This window comes from Arachis duranensis, chromosome 2, assembly GCF_000817695.3.
Source record: "Arachis duranensis cultivar V14167 chromosome 2, aradu.V14167.gnm2.J7QH, whole genome shotgun sequence".
NCBI classification, from domain to species: Eukaryota; Viridiplantae; Streptophyta; class Magnoliopsida; order Fabales; family Fabaceae; genus Arachis; species Arachis duranensis.
This window is the reverse complement of record NC_029773.3, coordinates 71,188,565-71,205,877: the sequence shown is the minus strand read 5'-3', so window position 1 is coordinate 71,205,877 and position 17,313 is coordinate 71,188,565. Positions and strand designations below refer to the sequence as shown.

Here is a 17,313-nt window from a genome sequence, read left to right as displayed (position 1 = left end):
AGATTGCAAGAATTAATAAATTAATATCTAATAGAAACTCTTGGCAATGTATGAAAACTGGATGTCCTATCCAGTTGTCCTTATCAATTGTGATGAGAATTGGATTTTTCTCCCACTTAGTTAACCTTTACTAAAGCAAAGGAAAGTCAAGTGGACTAATTAGTTTGATCCTCAAGTCCTAGTCAATCCCTGTGGGAAGACTAGTTTTAGAGCGATCTAGATCAATTAGAATCTGCCAATTTCAACCACTGTTGAGTTCGACAACTCAAGAGTTACCAATTAATCAACCAAAGCCAAAAGGGAATAAAATCTACTTGAATGAAAATAATTTGGATAGAGCCCAAGTATCAATAACATATAAGTCTGAAATACCTCAATTGCATTAATAAAATAAAATCAATCCAAATATGAAGAGTCATAAGCTAAATAAGCAACATCAATAATCAACAATTAAGAGAAGTTGAAATAAAAAGATATTGAACCTGGTATAAAGATGAGATAAAAATATTCCTAAGTTCTAAAAATCCTAATCCTAATCCTAAGAGAGAGGAGGGAACCTCTCTCACTAAAAACTATATCTAAATCCTAAAAAGTGTTTATTTTTTTTTTCTCTCCTTTTTTGAATGGGTGGATCCTTCCATTTATAATCCTTCAATCTGTGTCCTCTGGGTTTGGATCTGGGCCAAAAAGGCCCAGAAATCGCTGAGGACAACTTCTACAAATTTTGCAGATTGCGCACGTCACGCGGTCGCATCATCTGGAGTGTTGCCCTTCCACGCGGTTGCGTCAGTCATGCGCCCGTGTCAGTTGTATTTCGCGAGTCACGCGTTCGCTTCATTCATGCGCTCGCGTCGATCCCTTTTGTGCGAACCACGCGTCCACGTCGTCCATGCGGACGCGTCACTGCCAGTTTCTTCAAAAACTCCATTTTATGCTTCCTTCCATTTTTGTATGTCTCCTTTCCATCCTTTAAATCATTCCTGCCTTAGAAGATATGAAAATACTTAACACACAAATCACGGCATCGAATGGCAATACAAGGTAATTAAAATTAATATTTTTAAAGCCTAGGAAACATGTTTTTCACATACATCACATAATAAGAAGGGAAAGTAAAACCATGCAATTTCACATGCATAAGTGGGTGAAGGATTGAATAAATCACTTAAATTCTGCACAAAATATGTCATAAAATATGGGTTTTTCAGTCAGCTATGTGATCTAGGATATTTAGTGACTTTCAAAAAAACTTGAATGCTGTGTTTTAAATGAAAAGAATAATGAAGTTCTGTTTGTTGCCAAGATTTTAAATAATGTGTATGGACTTACCCTTGATGAACTAAAGAATCAAAATGTAGCTTGTTTTTCATTCTAAAGAATCTGAAAAGTGGCTATAGCACAAGAGATTGGGCCATGCAAGTATGTTTCAAATAAACAAACTTGTAAAGAAAGGGTTAGTAAGACGTCTTCTTTTGATAAGGTTTGACAAAGACATCACTTGTGATGCTTGCTAAATGGGAAAACAAACTAAAAGTTCATTTAAACCAACGGAAGACATATCTACTAAAAGGCCACTTGAAATGCTACACATTGATTTATTTGGTCAAACAAGAACTCAAAGCCTAGGTGGTAAACATTATGGTTTAGTGATTGTGAATGACTATTCTAGGTTTGGTTGGGTTTTATTTCTTGCACACAAAAATGAAGCCTTTTTGACCTTTGAAATCTTTTGCAAAAAAATTCAAAATAAAAAGGATTTAAAAATCTCTATAAGAAGTGATCATGGAACCGAATTTGAAAACAATTTATTCGAATCTTTTTGTGAGGAATTTGGAATATCACAATTTTATTTATTTCAACTTTAATAACAAATCCTGACGTAAATTTTAACAAACAGTTAATTATGACTACATTGTTTAGTTTCCTATTAAAAAAAAGTTGGTTGTCCACCTAAAGAACTGCATATTAGTTTAGTTTTTATTAAAATACACAAGATTTATTCGTGTTTTATAGTTTCAATAACTAAGACCACAATGGGTTGCAAACAATAATAGTGACTTGTCAAAATCAAAATTACTTTGTAGGGCCACACAAAACGGAAGAGACAAACACATGCTTGAAGAAAACTACTTACTTGAATCGTGCTAAGCCCACTAATTCTCTTTTTTTTAATTATTAAACTATTAAATATTTAAAAAATATATAATTTCACAAAGATTTCAATAAACTTATCATTTCTAAAGACATAAAAAATTATAATTTTAAATATCATTAACCAAGTTCTTAAAAATAAAATAATAAAACTAACATTGTCAAAAATAAAACAAACAGTGTCTGAAATATATAATTAAACATGGTCTAAATCTCTAATCAATCAAATATAATCTAAATTATAACTTACAACAAAATGAACAAATATTCTAAATATAAGTACAAAAGTAATATTTCAAATTCAATTAGTATCTTAAACTAAAGCCCACCAGGCAAGCTTGCTTCACACCGCCAAAATTCATGGATTAAATGGCATGGGTTACGCAAACTATTTTATTATAGTGGTCTCAAATTTCTAACCCTGCCCATATTTTTTGGCTAAGTTATGCAAACCGACCCTACAAATCTCAGCCGGTTTGCCACCCTAGCTATGTATAACTTTGAAGAGACCAAATAGCTAGTTTAGATATTAATACCTATTAACACTCATAAGTCACAAGTATATCTAACGAAATTACTTGTTAAGTTGCTTATATATCTATACAGGTCCCTACGTATGTACACTCGGTAAATAAAAGAATAACAAAGCGTCTTCCACTTTTCCTTATATTAGTATATCTCCTGAAATAGTTTAGACATTACAAAGTATATTCCACCTGTTTTCTTTAACATAAATTGACTTGCTTATAAATTCCACAAACATTTCCGTGAATCATCTGAAAATGACTTATTAGATTTGTGATCATACAAATAAATTTTCCCGGATTTATATCAATTAAAACGCACGGAAAATTTACACTTTTGTGAAATAGACACTCATTAATTGAACATATTGAAGCCGATGTTGAATACTTGAATTAGTATGAACTATGAACACTGAAGAGAAGCATGCAGGCGAAAATGCAGGTAAGGGTTTACATATCATAGATGCAGGTACATAAATGTAATTTACAATATACATGAACCGGTGGTTAGGGTTTGACGTACTTGCATTGAATCAGGAACAACCAAAACATCGACTTATGGAGAAAAAACTTGATGGCAGAGGCTCTGAATCAGGCTCTGATTTTTTCTTAGGAAGCTGTTTAAAAAATGCTTTGACAGCTCCTGTCACGCCATCCTCATTTTCCATGGCCTTAGCGAGTTCAACTGCACGATCCTTCACCTGGCATTACATTAGGAGATTATATTATTGTTTATGATCTTCTAGAATGCGTCAAACAAAACTATAGACGAATACAACCACTACTAGATTGAGATGCACAACTTATACAGTTATCAACAGTTAGATCTGAGAATGAGGAAGAAAACAAGGAAAAAGCATATGAAAGAAAGAATAGCCTCAACCTCAGACAGAACACCTTAAAAATTTTCCAGAAGTTTAAAACAATTCTCTTCGTATAGCACTGATAGGGAAACTTTAGGGAGCAGACAGCTGGATGTGCCTACTGGTCCAATACACTCTCATTTGGTTTTCCATAATTTGATACCCGAGGTTCTGATCATAATGGCTCTAACATGGAAAATGGGTTTGATGGAGTTGGATGAGTGAGGAACCACAGCCACCTTTAAATACAATTGAGAAACCTCTCTAATCCTAGTGTTACCAATTGATCTTTAGGTCAATAGCATTTGAAGTTGCCACCAAACTCGGGGATGTAGGTTCAATCTCAACCAGTAAAGTATATTGTTAATTATAAATTTAAGACCAAAAACACATTGTTCAACAGTCAGTTAATCACTTTCAAACATGTTGCTAAGGTGTAAAAATGAGTCAAGTTTGCATAAGATAACTGTTGTGTATAATCTCATAATCTTAGCTTTGAGTGCATAATCAACACATTCAACAAGATGCAACAATAATTTGCAGTGTTGCAAACAACATTGCCCATGCATACTGAAATCTAACCAGATTGCTAACTTCCAAAGAAGCAGGGACTGAGAACCTAGCTTTTGCATGACAGCAAAATATATGTTGGGCAACGTAGTGTTACCTTGGGATCTAGCATAAACTTTATTGCATCAACCAACTTGGGAAGTGTAAACTCATCAACTGGGATAGGTGGAGGACCAACTCCTCTAGCATGTACTCTGTCGCCCCAAAATGGTTGATCCCCGAAAAATGGAACAATGGTTGTTGGACACTGAAACATACCAATTATTAAACACCAAATAGTACGTATTCAAAAAGTTGTTTTATAAAGGAAGAAATATTATTTATAAAAAGTTATTGATATCACATGGAGGCTGGAAGGATAAAGATTTAGATATCCTCAGTGTAAGAATTGCAAAGCTCTGCAATCTCTCTACATATCAAAGAGATATCCCTCTAAATAGATTTTGAAACTTGTACCATGTAATTATTATGATTCAAATATTATTTATAATGAAAATTTAAAAAGCTGTAGATTCCTTACAGCAGCTTTCAGCCCAGCAGCTGTTGTTCCTGCACCTCCATGATGCACCTGAAAACAATAATATTAGAATTTTGTAATTCAAACATGAAGAATAAAAGTAGGTAATGATTCTGTACTTGAATATGAATAGAAACCAAAGGTATATAAACCTACAACACTGCATTATGATACTAGACAAAAATATAATTCACTAGGGACATGGCTATCTGAGTCACATGCCCAACGTGCTTACAAGGCCAACACTTCAACGTATTGGAGAATTTCCAAAACAAATTGACCATTATATTATTTTTCAAAGTCATTGTTATTTTAAAAAATTGCTGAGCTAAGAGTATCGAACTAGATTATCTCACCACAGCCTTGCAGCGTAAGAACAGCCAGTCGTGAGGGATATTATCCAATAAGTATATGGATTCCTTTGCTTCTGCCACTGGGAAGGTACATATTTAATTTAAAAAAAAAAGTTATTACAATAGAAAACCAAAAATATGCAATATTCTTACAATCTCCAAGACCTCCCCATCCTTTATTGATGATACCCCTTTGTCCAGTCTTCTCAAGTGCTTCAACAATTATTTCTGTCATCCTTTTTGGTTCTTGAACAGGCTGGAATATGAAAACGTGAAAAAGAACAAGCTTCAATTTATGACTACCCAGATAACAAAAATCTGATTGCTTGTTTCCATTATTAATTATGACGTGAATCGTCTATTACCATCCAGTATATGCAACACATGACATGTTAGCAAAAGCTGCATAATCAACATACTTTCCAGGAATCAAATACAAGAAATTTGAAAGTCAGTAAATGAAAAAGTTCAAACAATTCACTTAATGACATAGTTCCCCAAGAACATAGTAAACAAGCCACAGAATTTTGAGTTAAAGTTTTACGAAGCTTCATGTCAATAGAACATGGCAAACAAAAAAAGTGAAAATATTCAGCATCTTGCAAGAAATAACTCAAAATCTAGCAATAAAAAAATATTAATTGATGGATAGTTCATATAAGATATTAAAGACATTCATATGCCTGTCTTAGAGTTTAAACATACCAAAGAGAGTCACAATATGGTATTAGAGACTATATGAGCCAGTCAGCAAACAACCTACGATTCAATCTTTGTTATCAAGTTCTTCAACGTGTCAAATTTCAAAGCATAAGGTCAATGAAAATAAACACACTCACCAGGCTACCAAAGCCAATGTAGATAGGCTGGTCACCATCTTCAAGCCATTTTACAAGGGCCTCGGGAGGTTCAAAGTTTGATGCAAGATCAAGGAAACAAAACCCTACTACATCAATTTTTGGTCCCCAATCTGCAAAACAAAACACAAGATTGAATGTTGAAACCAAGAATCAAGTAACAGAAAATCTCGTAGGTGGTTATTTTACAAAGATCACTTTCAATTACCAATTAATAAAATTACTACCAGCTAAGAGAGAGTTTAGAAGCCTTATTCTATAAAAGGAAATGCGGAAGCTTTCTCCAGAATTGGTTCAGATACTTATCCTCATTGTACAAAACAATTTAAGTACAAAACAATTTAATGTTGATTTCGTTGGTGTCCGGGACAAATGCATAATGATGAGTATTGATAACAAGTGAACTGCATGTCACAATGACTACAAATACAAAATATAAAGATTGGGATCTAAACCAACAACCTTTGGGTTTAGGAACAAGGTGAGGACTCCATATGTATGCATGAGGAACATCACTATCAGAGCCTTGCGACCCACTTAAATATGTGACTGGTCGCAGCTTCAACTTCTTCTTCCTAAGATCATTAATCATATCTCGTATGCCCAGCCAAATCAATGAGTCCACTATTTGATATGAAAGCTGAAGAGTTATAAACAATCAATATTTAGTTAGACATCAAGGCAATAAATAAAATTCACAGTGATAACAAGAACCAGCTTATTAATAAACTCAACTCTGTAACCAGCTTGTTGCTTTACACGGGACAAAGGATGAGGAAATTCACTAGTTGGCCTGGAGAAAAAGACAGTACATAAAATGCAGATTTCAATTCCAGGAAAAACTAAGATTAACAGAACCAACTGTAAAATAACCAAATGGAATCATAATACCTGAGGATGAGAAAGGGATAAGAGTAAATACAAATTTTAATCACCAAAAGATACTGTGACATCACCTTGGTCCTCAGAAAAATTGACATTAGTATTTCAATTATAAAAGGTGAAAAATTTTGGTTTCATAATAATAACAACTAATGGCATCAGGCACTTTGTGCCTAGTGTTAGTTGTTTACCAATAGTGAATTCAGTTATTATGGGGAAAAACTGCATAAGGTTATATTAGTCCATTACAAATGTGACCAAGGTGGTTAATTGCTCAAAAGTTTTATATAGGGGTAAAGAATAATAAACAGTATGATTACATTACAGAGATGAAAACTTACGTCCATGGCATTGTGAAAAAAATGTGAACTGGAATTTTCAGTGCCTCTGCCACATGTGTGTGCCCTAAAGATGCATATTACAATGGCATTAACAAAATTTAACAAAAGAAAAACATCAAACAGCAGGACATACTCATCTCATAATAAAGGAAGAAAGAAATCGGATTAAAATACCGAGAAAAGTAAAAGAACTGTGGTGGTATAGAAATCAGTAATCCAAATTTTAGATAGGTGGAAGAAAAAATATATGAGATTTAACACATTCCTGCCATCATCTATTAGAACTTAGGAGGAGGCCAAAAAAATTTTTAAAAATCTCTAATATACCCTCTTAGCAAGGCTCCTTGGGCTTGAAGCATGGCAAAAAGGTGGCTTTACTTTGAGCCAAATGGAGCAGCTAGCATCAAATTCAAAATAGGTTACCAACAAAGGCTCTGATATTATACTATCAACTGAAGGCATAATGGTTTCATAACACTAACAATAATGTCTTTTATTGTAACCCACCCACCCATGCTTTATCATGAACATTATCCATCATACGCAAGAGAATTAAATACATAATAATGCATTACGGTCATACATTATTTTAACAACTACTCTTTGGACAAGATATGCAAGGATCAGCAAATTGTTGAGAAAGCAAGAAGCTTCAATCCACTACACAATGCGTTATTGTCATGATAAAATGGGCAAAATGATCTACTTAGTCTTTTATTATCAAAAGATCAGGTATGCAAGCATGACATAATTGTTAGTTTACTATTTATTTTAAGGATTAAAATATCATATTAAATCAAGCTAACCATGCTCTTATTTTATAATAATGTGCATGTATAAGCAAAATAGTAATCCGATTTCATAAACAGATGGAATATGAGTAAATTAGGGCTGAAAATGAAGGAACCACTGTTTTGAAAATGACTCAGTCGTAGCACATAACTTTAGATATGGAAAGTTAGCATTTTTATGAAATGATAAAGACAATCATAATTGATAAAGTAAAAACATTGACTCAAACTAAATTTTCATGCACAAATTTTCAACCAGGCACATCCTCTACACTTGAATGACAAAGGAAGTTATACCATATGCTGGGGGATTGGCAATGATTGCATCTGCTTTAAAGGGGACACCAGAGTCAATATCAGGATCTTTACAAGCTGGAAGTAGAGAGTTAATAATTTCTTTCATCTGATTTCGCTGCACAGGAATCTCAGAAGGTCCTGATGGGAGAAAGCCCTTGTTTTTAACCATATCTGCCCCAGAAATTATATAAAATTATTAACGTAAAATGATAAGAGAATCACAACTAGAAAGACAACAATTACAAAATCTCATGATCCAAAGTTGGTACTTTAGTTATAACATTAATAAATCCAGTAATGTCATATTTTAAGGATGATGTTACAGGAACAGCTCATTTTTAGATTGGAATTAAACTGGATAATAACTAGCCATCAAGGCAATGACGGGGAGCAACATGGAGTTTACAGGTAATTCTTTTTTGGTAACTTGGCTAAGAGAAACAGAATGAAAGATACAAAAAATTTAGCAAAATTGCATATAAAGCCAGTCAGATAATAGAAGAAATTTATACACGGGTCGATAGCACTTACAACCAGCAAGGACTTTTGGATCACCCCCTAATGGATAAAACTCCAAGCCAGCCGTCAAAACAAACTCCTTGAAATTTGAATGGGTTGCTAATCTAACACGATGGCCATAGTCCTGCACATAAATGTGTAAAAAGAATTTTCTCAAACTTTGCTTCAATAATACTTTAAACACAAAGTACAACATTATAAGAATTCCAGATAAAATGTTCTTACTCATATGAAAACAATCAGAATCATGTATTATTTAATGATTTTTTTTGGGTATAAGTTAGAACATTTCCACTTGTAAGAACATGCCTGAAAGAAAGTAATGGGAATTGGAGAGTTTGTAATACCCCCTTTCTATTAATTTGTTTGATGTTCTTTTGAGAATTTTCTTATCAGGGAACAAGGACACACACACATAACCAATGGAAAATCGGGGAAAACAGAAAATGTCTCTAAAGGCAGAAGCATAAAGCATTACATATTTTGATAAATGACTACACATCTCTTTGTGCTCTACCAATTACATGTGTATGTTTTGGATAGAACAGTTTTATTATGAACATATGATATGAAAAAGCATCATATACAATTTAAAGCATTGAAAGAGAAAAAGGGAGATATAAGAAAATATCTCAAAACCTGCAAGCGTTTTCCTATTGCAACAAATGGCTGCACGTCTCCTCGTGTACCAACAATAAGCATCACTATATTCAATGGTGGGATATACTGAAGATCTGTTGCATCAAGGGAATCATCAACAACATCTTGTACATGTCTGGATTGTGTATCAAGAGCTTCAGGTTCAACATCTACTGGAACATCAAATTCTACAGTTCCATCGTCTTTTACGGTGGCTATTCTGTTCAACAATTTAAGCTGCACAGTTGTAAAAATCAACTGAAGTTCCAGCCATATAAGATTTTAAATAAATAAACAAAGAGGACAACAGTAATGAGAGAAAAGGAGGAGGGGGATGATAAATAAACAAGGCATCTACAAATGGGGTCAAGAGCACTTTCTAACCCTATTCACTGCGGTAACATGTATGAGGTTGGTGAACCCTACCTCCAAATGTTACATGTAATAATAATAATAATAATAATGATGATGATGAAAAAAAAGAAAACAGGAGCACATGATTTTCCAAAGATACAACTTTTTCTTTTTCCATCTTTTAAACTTTTTAATTCCTTGATCGATAAGTAAGATCACCTGATAATTACCTAAGAGCACAGCCAGGCAAAACAAAGAGCCCAGTTAATACTTAATAGCAGAGAGTAACGTGGAACAAAAGTAAGGGAAGGAATCTACAGTATCCCCATGAGGAATGAATGGTATTATTGAACTTTCAAATACCAAAATCTTATAGATCACTAATCTCATGATACTGGATACAAAGGATCACAAGTAGTCCATAATCCAAAACTTACTGAACTTTTCTAATACTAGGCGAAATTTCATGAAGATGTGTTAGAATTAGTTTTTGATTGCGGATGGCGGCTCATGGCGGTGAGCCAAAAATCCACCATAAAATAATTGCGGATGGTATTGCGGAAAATGGCGGAAATGGCGGATTACCTAAAATTTGCATATATATGTACAAAAAAACATGCAAAAAATTGCAAATATAATAAACTACAAAATCTAATCTATACAATCATTTTTCTAGTCATAAGACATCCAATTAATGCAGAAAATATAATAGAAAATTCAACAAATAAACATAAGACAGAGAACATAAAAACTGAAAACTTAAAAGAAGACCAAAGCCATTGCTCATCATGTCTTTAAACTAAAGAATGATGAAATAAACCATCTAAATTCTAGCTCTCATCAACTTGGTTCCCCCTTTGGAGCTGCAGGTTGTTTCCTTTTTTGACTTTGTCGTCTTCTCCTAGTATTTGCCATAGGCTCATTTCCCCCCATTGCTTCAATTCTACTGGAACGGACAGCAGCTTTAGGATGAGCAGGAGCAGTGCCAGCAGCATGACCAGCAGAGGCAGAGGCAGAAGCAGGGACAGGGGTAGGGGTATTAGAATCAGGGGCTGGTCTGGAAGTTGACATAGTGAACTAAACTGAACGGGAAAAAATTGGAGGAAGAGAGGTTTATGAGGGAAGAGAAGGAGACGTTGAGCTGAACGAACAACGAAGAAGAAAAAGGGAATGTATGTAACTACGAACCAGAAAGAGAGGAAACTGTGGTGATGAGCGGCGGCAACCACCAGCGGCGACGGGTGGCGACCACCAGCGACGATGGGCGGCGACGGGAAGCGGCGAAGAACGGCGCCAACGGCAGGCACAGAGAAGAGAGAATAGAGACGGAGAGCCGTTTTTGACGTGAATAAGAGAGGAAGAGAAGTTTTTGAATAATAGAGGCTAATTAGGGTTACAGGTATCACTTAGGGATTCCTAAATTACCCAAACCCTCTATTTTTTTCAAAAAATCCGAAATTCTGCCATTTCTACCATTTCAATGGCGTTCCGCCATGGCGCCACCGCAATTGCAGCCGCCTTTTCACCCGCCGTGAAAACCACGTTGCGGTAGCCTCTGTATGGCAGTGAGGCCAAGTTCCGCCACGCCATACCGCCATGGCGCCGCCATAACTGATATTTTAAAACATTTTAGTTTACCCATTCATATTAAAATATTTATTGACTTCAGGGGACTAGTGCCACCCCATAAATAAGCTGCTCCTGTAATAATTAGCAAAAGGAAAAGGAAAGAATGGGATAGAATCATAGATCAAAATAGTATACCTTCTCCTGTACAGGCACTTTGTTATCAAAAATTTGAGCTGCATCTTCTGGCCTTAGATGTCTCTGCCTCTCTGTTTTTGACCTCTCCAACTTGAACTTACTTGAACTTGACTCTGATTTATCTTCATGTGATATGTGTATTGGCAGTGTAGTCACTTTAGACAGTCCCTTGCCAGCAACGCCTGAATAAGGGGTAGAAAACAAGATATCTTAAAGCTCATAAATGATTGAGCAATAAAATTGAGCATATTAAGGCATACAATAGAATTATTAGAGAAAAGAGATTTAGTATATAAAAATGCTTAGAGATCTTTAATTGTCTGGGATTTGTTTGTTATGCCACTATTTGGAAACCACGTAAATGTTGGAGCACATTCTCTCACCTTCAATGAAAGATTTCTAAGATATGAAAGTTTGTTGGAAGGCATTAGGCATCTGGACTATATTTGGAGTAAACAATATCGTCATTTGAAGTAATTGAAGTTATTCATTGATAGTGCTTCTTTTTCTATGTTCTGTACAGAGGATAATTCTGCCTTCTCAAACTTTATTGCAAATATAGTCAATGCCCAGACTGAAATAAAAGATCATGGTTGTGTTAACAACTGTAGAATCTTTATGACATGGATGAAAGAGAGAATAGTGTTAATGCTAGGTTGGAAGCATTGCACTGTATAGCTTACATTGATGCCCAGGTGCACTGCAATTTATTTTTGGATAAAGAAGAATTGCATTGAGATGGCAAGAAGGATAATACATCGAAATAGAGGATAAGAGATCCTCCATACAAGAACAAAAATAAGCAAAAGAATAGCTACCTATGGAGCTTAACTTTCCAATCTCTCAACATTTCCAAGAGGGAAACACCTTTAGAAACTGATGCACTTTACACAAATAAGGCCAATCACTTAATTCTATCCCATTAAGCTTGCTTTTCTGAAAATTAGTGCAGTGCAAAAGCACCAAGGGTTCCTACATTTCGTAAATGAATGCAATTACAAAAGTTGGTTCAAAAGGATAGGTTGTGCATTGAGCCTTGAAATATGGGCACATTCACCTAAATAATGGAAGTAGTTGACTTAACACGAGGAATATTTTTTGTGTCAACAAGGAACTAAGTGTAAGCTTTGGTACACACGTAAAGCAAAGACTAGAAACTGGGTGGAGGTATAACTGTTGAAGAACATTGAAAGAATGATGTGGTTGAAGTTAAAAGACTAGCACACAGGATCATAGCACTAAAGTCTGTAGAAGAAGGGGAGACTTTTCAGGTTATTAGGGCCTATTCACCCCAAGTAGGATTGAAGAACATAAAATAATATTTTTGAAGGATTTAGAAGGTTTAGCAAGGCATAACATTAGGAAAAAGGATTTTCTTCGGAGGAAACATAAATGGGCATGTGGAGAGGGAAGCTAACAGCGGATTCTTGGGGGATATGGTCTAGAAGTCAACACAAAGGGTGAACCATATTAGATCTCTCTTTAGCATTTGTTTTCTTTTTTTTCCTAGCCAACATCTGTTTTATGAAATAGGAAAAACACCTTGTAAGATTTAATGGTAGGCTGACGAGCTTTGGAAGCACATGCTTTTCACACAAGTAAAATTTAGAGTTGAAAATTAGAGAATACATCAGACTACAGGTCACTAGATTTAAGTCTTGATTCCATTAGCTAAAATGATGGAGTGATGAAAGGAGATGCAAATCAATAAGCAAACAGGCTTAAATGTTTCACAGGTGAAGATGCTACAGTGAATTATTAGACACATTAGACACAATAGAATTGGAGTAACACCTATTATAGAGTATGGCAAAATCTTGTCTCAGTTGGTTCATACACATATATGGGGAAGAGCCATAAACCCCAACAAGAACAGTAGATCAAATGGAAGGTAGTCCCATGGCCAGAGGTAGGGAGAGATCTAGAAAATAATAAGTGAAACTATTAAAGCAGATTTAGATGTTAATGATTTAAGGTAATTATGCAAATATGATTAGTAATAGAATACTATGGTGTGTTTTCTGTCAGGCTTCCTATACTTTTCATATTTGTTCGTACATAGAGGATTCTTAGGGTGCAAACAAACAATAGTTTGTAAATATGTGTGTCAATGCCTCATCGACCCCTTTTTGAATAGGGCAATGATAGTTACACGCCTAGGAAGATGTCCAGTTTGTACGCCTATTAAATCTAAGTATGGAAACTAGAGAAGTAAAGTGTATAGGGACAACATTTGAATAAATGGTGATAGATTGAGTGTTTAAAGTTTAAAAGTTGTATATCTATCCAAGTTCTAACCACTAAGGATATAAACTAACTCAATACATATAAAAGATTGGGTTAATTCGATAAAATCACCCATAACGGTCCAACAAACTACCCATTTTTAGTTCTGTCAAACTAACTCCATCTTTTATGGCTATCGAGTTGGTTTATATATTCCAAAGTTAGAATTATCAGGGTTCAAATCTTTCAAGGTCGGAAATGATAGAAGAGAAAAGGGGAAAGGAAAATTTTAGGTGGACCTTGTCAAAATATTTTCTTCTTTCGTGTGGGGAGAAAATACCTCTACTTATGCTACATAGTAGGGTCCCAAGCCTGTTTGAAAGAGGATTGTATTAGGCCTTTTGTCAGAAAACATAAAACTTTGTGGACTTTTCATGACATGGATCAAATACAATATTGCACTAAGGTTAGGTCGTTACTCGGAAGCGACGTTGTATGGCTCGAGTAAAATGTCAAATAAACAAGGGCCAGCCACATTGGTGCCAGCATGTAGTGCAAATGAGCAAGGGTTCCTACATCTTCATGAACGGACGAGGGTAAATAAGCTATTTTACAAAGATAAAGGTAAGCCGCTCTTTAGTTCATGGAATATAGGCACACTTATAGAAAAATCCGTAGAGGTGGTGGATACCATGATAAGAGGAAAGATTAATATTGTGTGCTTGCAAGAAAAAAAGTGAGTGGGAGCAAAGGCCAAGGAGTTGGACACCTCAGGTTTTAAGTTTTGGTATACATAAAAGGTGAAGAATAGAAATGGAGTAGGCATTGTTGTTAATAAGCAATGGAAGGAGGACATGGTAGATGTTAAAAGGTGGGTGACCGAATCATCACTTTAAAATTGGTTGTGGATGGGGAGGCCTCACATGTGGTTAATGCTAGTGCATCATAAGTCAGTTTGGAAGAACACCACAAGACACGGTTTTGAGAAGATCTGGAAGTTGTATGATGCATGCCTTTCCCCCATAACATAGTCCTTATGGAAATCACAGGAAGATTTGAATGAGAAGTTGTATTTGTGGAGATAAGCTTTGGAAGTACATGGCTGTAAATAAGTTGCATCAAGACAGAGTAGATGGAATGAACGTTTAGCAATGAAAGGAGAAAGACTAACACAGAAGATAAAAAATTGGAGAAAATGTTATACCGCAACTAAAGATATTTAAGTATCTTATTTGTATTATTAAGGACAATGGAGAAATAGAAGATGGCGTAAACCATAAGATTCAAGCATGTTGGTGAAAATGGAGGTTTGTTTTGGATTTTATAAGCGATAAATAAGTACCTTTAAAACTAAAGGTAAACTTTATCACATTGCCATTAGAACAGCCATGTTGTATGTGGCATAGTGTTGGGCAGCAAAAGGTGAACATGAACATAGTCCAACATGGCCGAAATAAGGATGTTTCAATGGATGAAGTGGTCAAGCAAAATCTTTGTGTGAACTATCTCAATGTAGACATAATACATAAGAAGATGCAATGACATTGTTTGATCTATGTAACCGGCCCCACCTTGTGAGATAAGGCTTTATTTTTGTAGTGATGTGGGGAGAAAATGCATATATTTATAATCACAATTCTATCCTTGTATTTTATTTTTCTTCCATACATATAGATACCTTACAATTACATTTTGCTTTACTCACTATTCTACTCAACCAAATTAAAAAAAAAAATCGTATTCATCTCCCTCTATTTTCTTTCTTTTCATTTTCTCTCCTCAGCCAAAGAAACTAGTCCTGGGTTGAGTAGGATAGAAACCTATACAACAATTATTTTTTACTTTCTTTCTTGGCACCAAGGGCAGGTTAATAACATTGGAGATGCAAGCACCTCAGAAGGAAGGTTGAATTATATGGCCTGATGAAGGGTTGCAGCTTCCATATCATTAAATCAATCATTGCACACTCAAAGGTAAAAGCTACAAGAGAACCATCCTAGGGATTTTCATCATGATGATTTATGTACTAACAGTAGTGACCAGGTCTAGAAAACTATAAGTTGAAGGGTACCATAAGATCAACAAACCCTGTCGGAAAATAACCACAAATATGAATATAGCTTAAGAAACTCAAAAATGCTTGGCTTAGGTTGGCAGTTGGTACTAAGTGAAGCTTTCTCTTTTTTATTTATTTATTTATTTTTTTTTTTGGGCAGCCCCGGAGGGGGGAGGGGGGAGGGGGACAACATCAGTGAAGATTACACGCACCCCCATTGTAAATGTCATTAAGTCACTCATTAATCCACTTCTTGCTTTTTCTAGCTCAGGTCATAGTCAAAAGATGAGTAAGTCAATAACTTGCCACTACAAAAGAATCATTTTGTGCAATGAATACAAACTTACATTCACGCCATTGAGAATAGCATAATTTTGATTATCCATCCCATTACACTAAACTAAACCCTCTAAAAAATGGGCCAAATCATGTCAAAATCATCGCATCTACTAATTGCATAACTTACACGCTATGTACGCAACTTTTATGTGTTCAAATTTACACTACTAGCGAAACTCGAATTTCCATGGATTCATTGTCTCGTTCTCATATTTTCAGACAACAAAATCAAAATTAAAGTAAACAGTTTAAGCGCACAGGCAACAATAAATCTTGTGATTACTACTTTAGTAAAATTTAAATTCCACAACTCAACTTTCGCATTTTTCAGATTTGTTATTTCAAAATTTTTGTTCAGTATTCAACTTCTCTTAATTTCGATTAAGGATTACTAAACGTGCAAGAAAAGCAAGAACAGAAGAAGAAAATTCGACCAATCAATCAAGTGATCTCAATAGAGAGAGAACAGTACAAACCTGAAGCTGAAGAACTGCTACTGCTAGCGTTACCGTTACCATTGGAAGAACCTCCATTAGTAACATTTCCACGGTCTTCAACTTCCTTGCTGGCGCTTCCGCTGCCGTTGCCGTTGCCGTTTCCGTTTTCCGCGCCAATTTCGTGGTCCATTCTGACGGAGAGATCGCTCGAACTGGACGAACTAGAAGACGAGCGCCGCCGGCGATTCTCCGCCATTGCCGCCGCCGAATCCGACGAGATGTTCCACCGGCGGTGAGCTAGATCAGCCGCACAGTTTCAAGAGAGAGAAAGAAGTTGAAATTCAACTGAAATTGAAATTCAATTGAAATTGAAGAGAATTGAATAGAGAGAGAAAGAGAGAGGGATAGGGAGTGAGGGCGAAAACAGAAGATGTCGAAATGCGATGCAATATATTAAAAAAGCGACAGTGGGGTTTATTGTATGAAACGGAAAAATGCTACAATAAATATCAGATCACCCCATATGCATCGAAAAAAGAAAAACAAAATGAGTTGTACCGTTCGATTTAACCGGGCTTGGTTTGGTTTGACGCGGGACGGGACACGTGGACAAGTGGACACGGAACGAGTTGTAGGTGTGTTATCGTCGTGCCATGGAAAATGGAATGGCAGTAGAACTAATTACGAAATATCAGGACCACACGATTTTTTTCAAAAGTAATAACATCTAAATTTATTATTATTATTATTTAATATTTAATAAAAGCATAATAGTTTTTAAAAACTTTTAAAATTTTAACATCTTTCATTTTAACAAATAATCTAATGTATGA

The 17,313-nt window shown here is 35.2% G+C and overlaps 1 protein-coding gene across 1 annotated transcript; it reads right to left on the bottom strand.

Annotated features, from left to right (window-relative positions):
• Window positions 1-3,112: 3,112 nt before the first annotated feature.
• LOC107474845 (sterol 3-beta-glucosyltransferase UGT80A2) lies at window positions 3,113-16,937 on the bottom strand. The gene is made up of 14 exons (XM_016094482.3): window positions 16,520-16,937; window positions 11,423-11,604; window positions 9,305-9,541; window positions 8,678-8,789; window positions 8,147-8,317; window positions 7,059-7,122; window positions 6,571-6,628; window positions 6,298-6,475; window positions 5,818-5,948; window positions 5,132-5,234; window positions 4,982-5,058; window positions 4,629-4,676; window positions 4,206-4,355; window positions 3,113-3,376 (listed from the first exon to the last, which is right to left on the bottom strand). The coding sequence occupies exons 1-14, from the start codon at window positions 16,734-16,736 to the stop codon at window positions 3,209-3,211; spliced, it is 1,896 nt and encodes a 631-aa protein (XP_015949968.1). The 5' UTR covers window positions 16,737-16,937; the 3' UTR covers window positions 3,113-3,208.
• Between the last annotated feature and the right edge of the window lie 376 nt (window positions 16,938-17,313).

What these genes read in the sequence shown, in the direction of transcription:
- LOC107474845 (XM_016094482.3), bottom strand. Translation starts at nt 16,736, where the DNA reads ATGGCGGAGAATCGCCGGCGGCGCTCGTCTTCTAGTTCGTCCAGTTCG. An exon ending in CAATAGGAAAACGCTTGCAG is followed by an intron (nt 8,790 to 9,304) that starts GTTTTGAGATAT and finishes ATTTATGTGCAG; the next exon opens with GACTATGGCCATCGTGTTAG. An exon ending in CTGCTGGGCTGAAAGCTGCT is followed by an intron (nt 4,356 to 4,628) that starts GTAAGGAATCTA and finishes GGTATGTTTCAG; the next exon opens with TGTCCAACAACCATTGTTCC.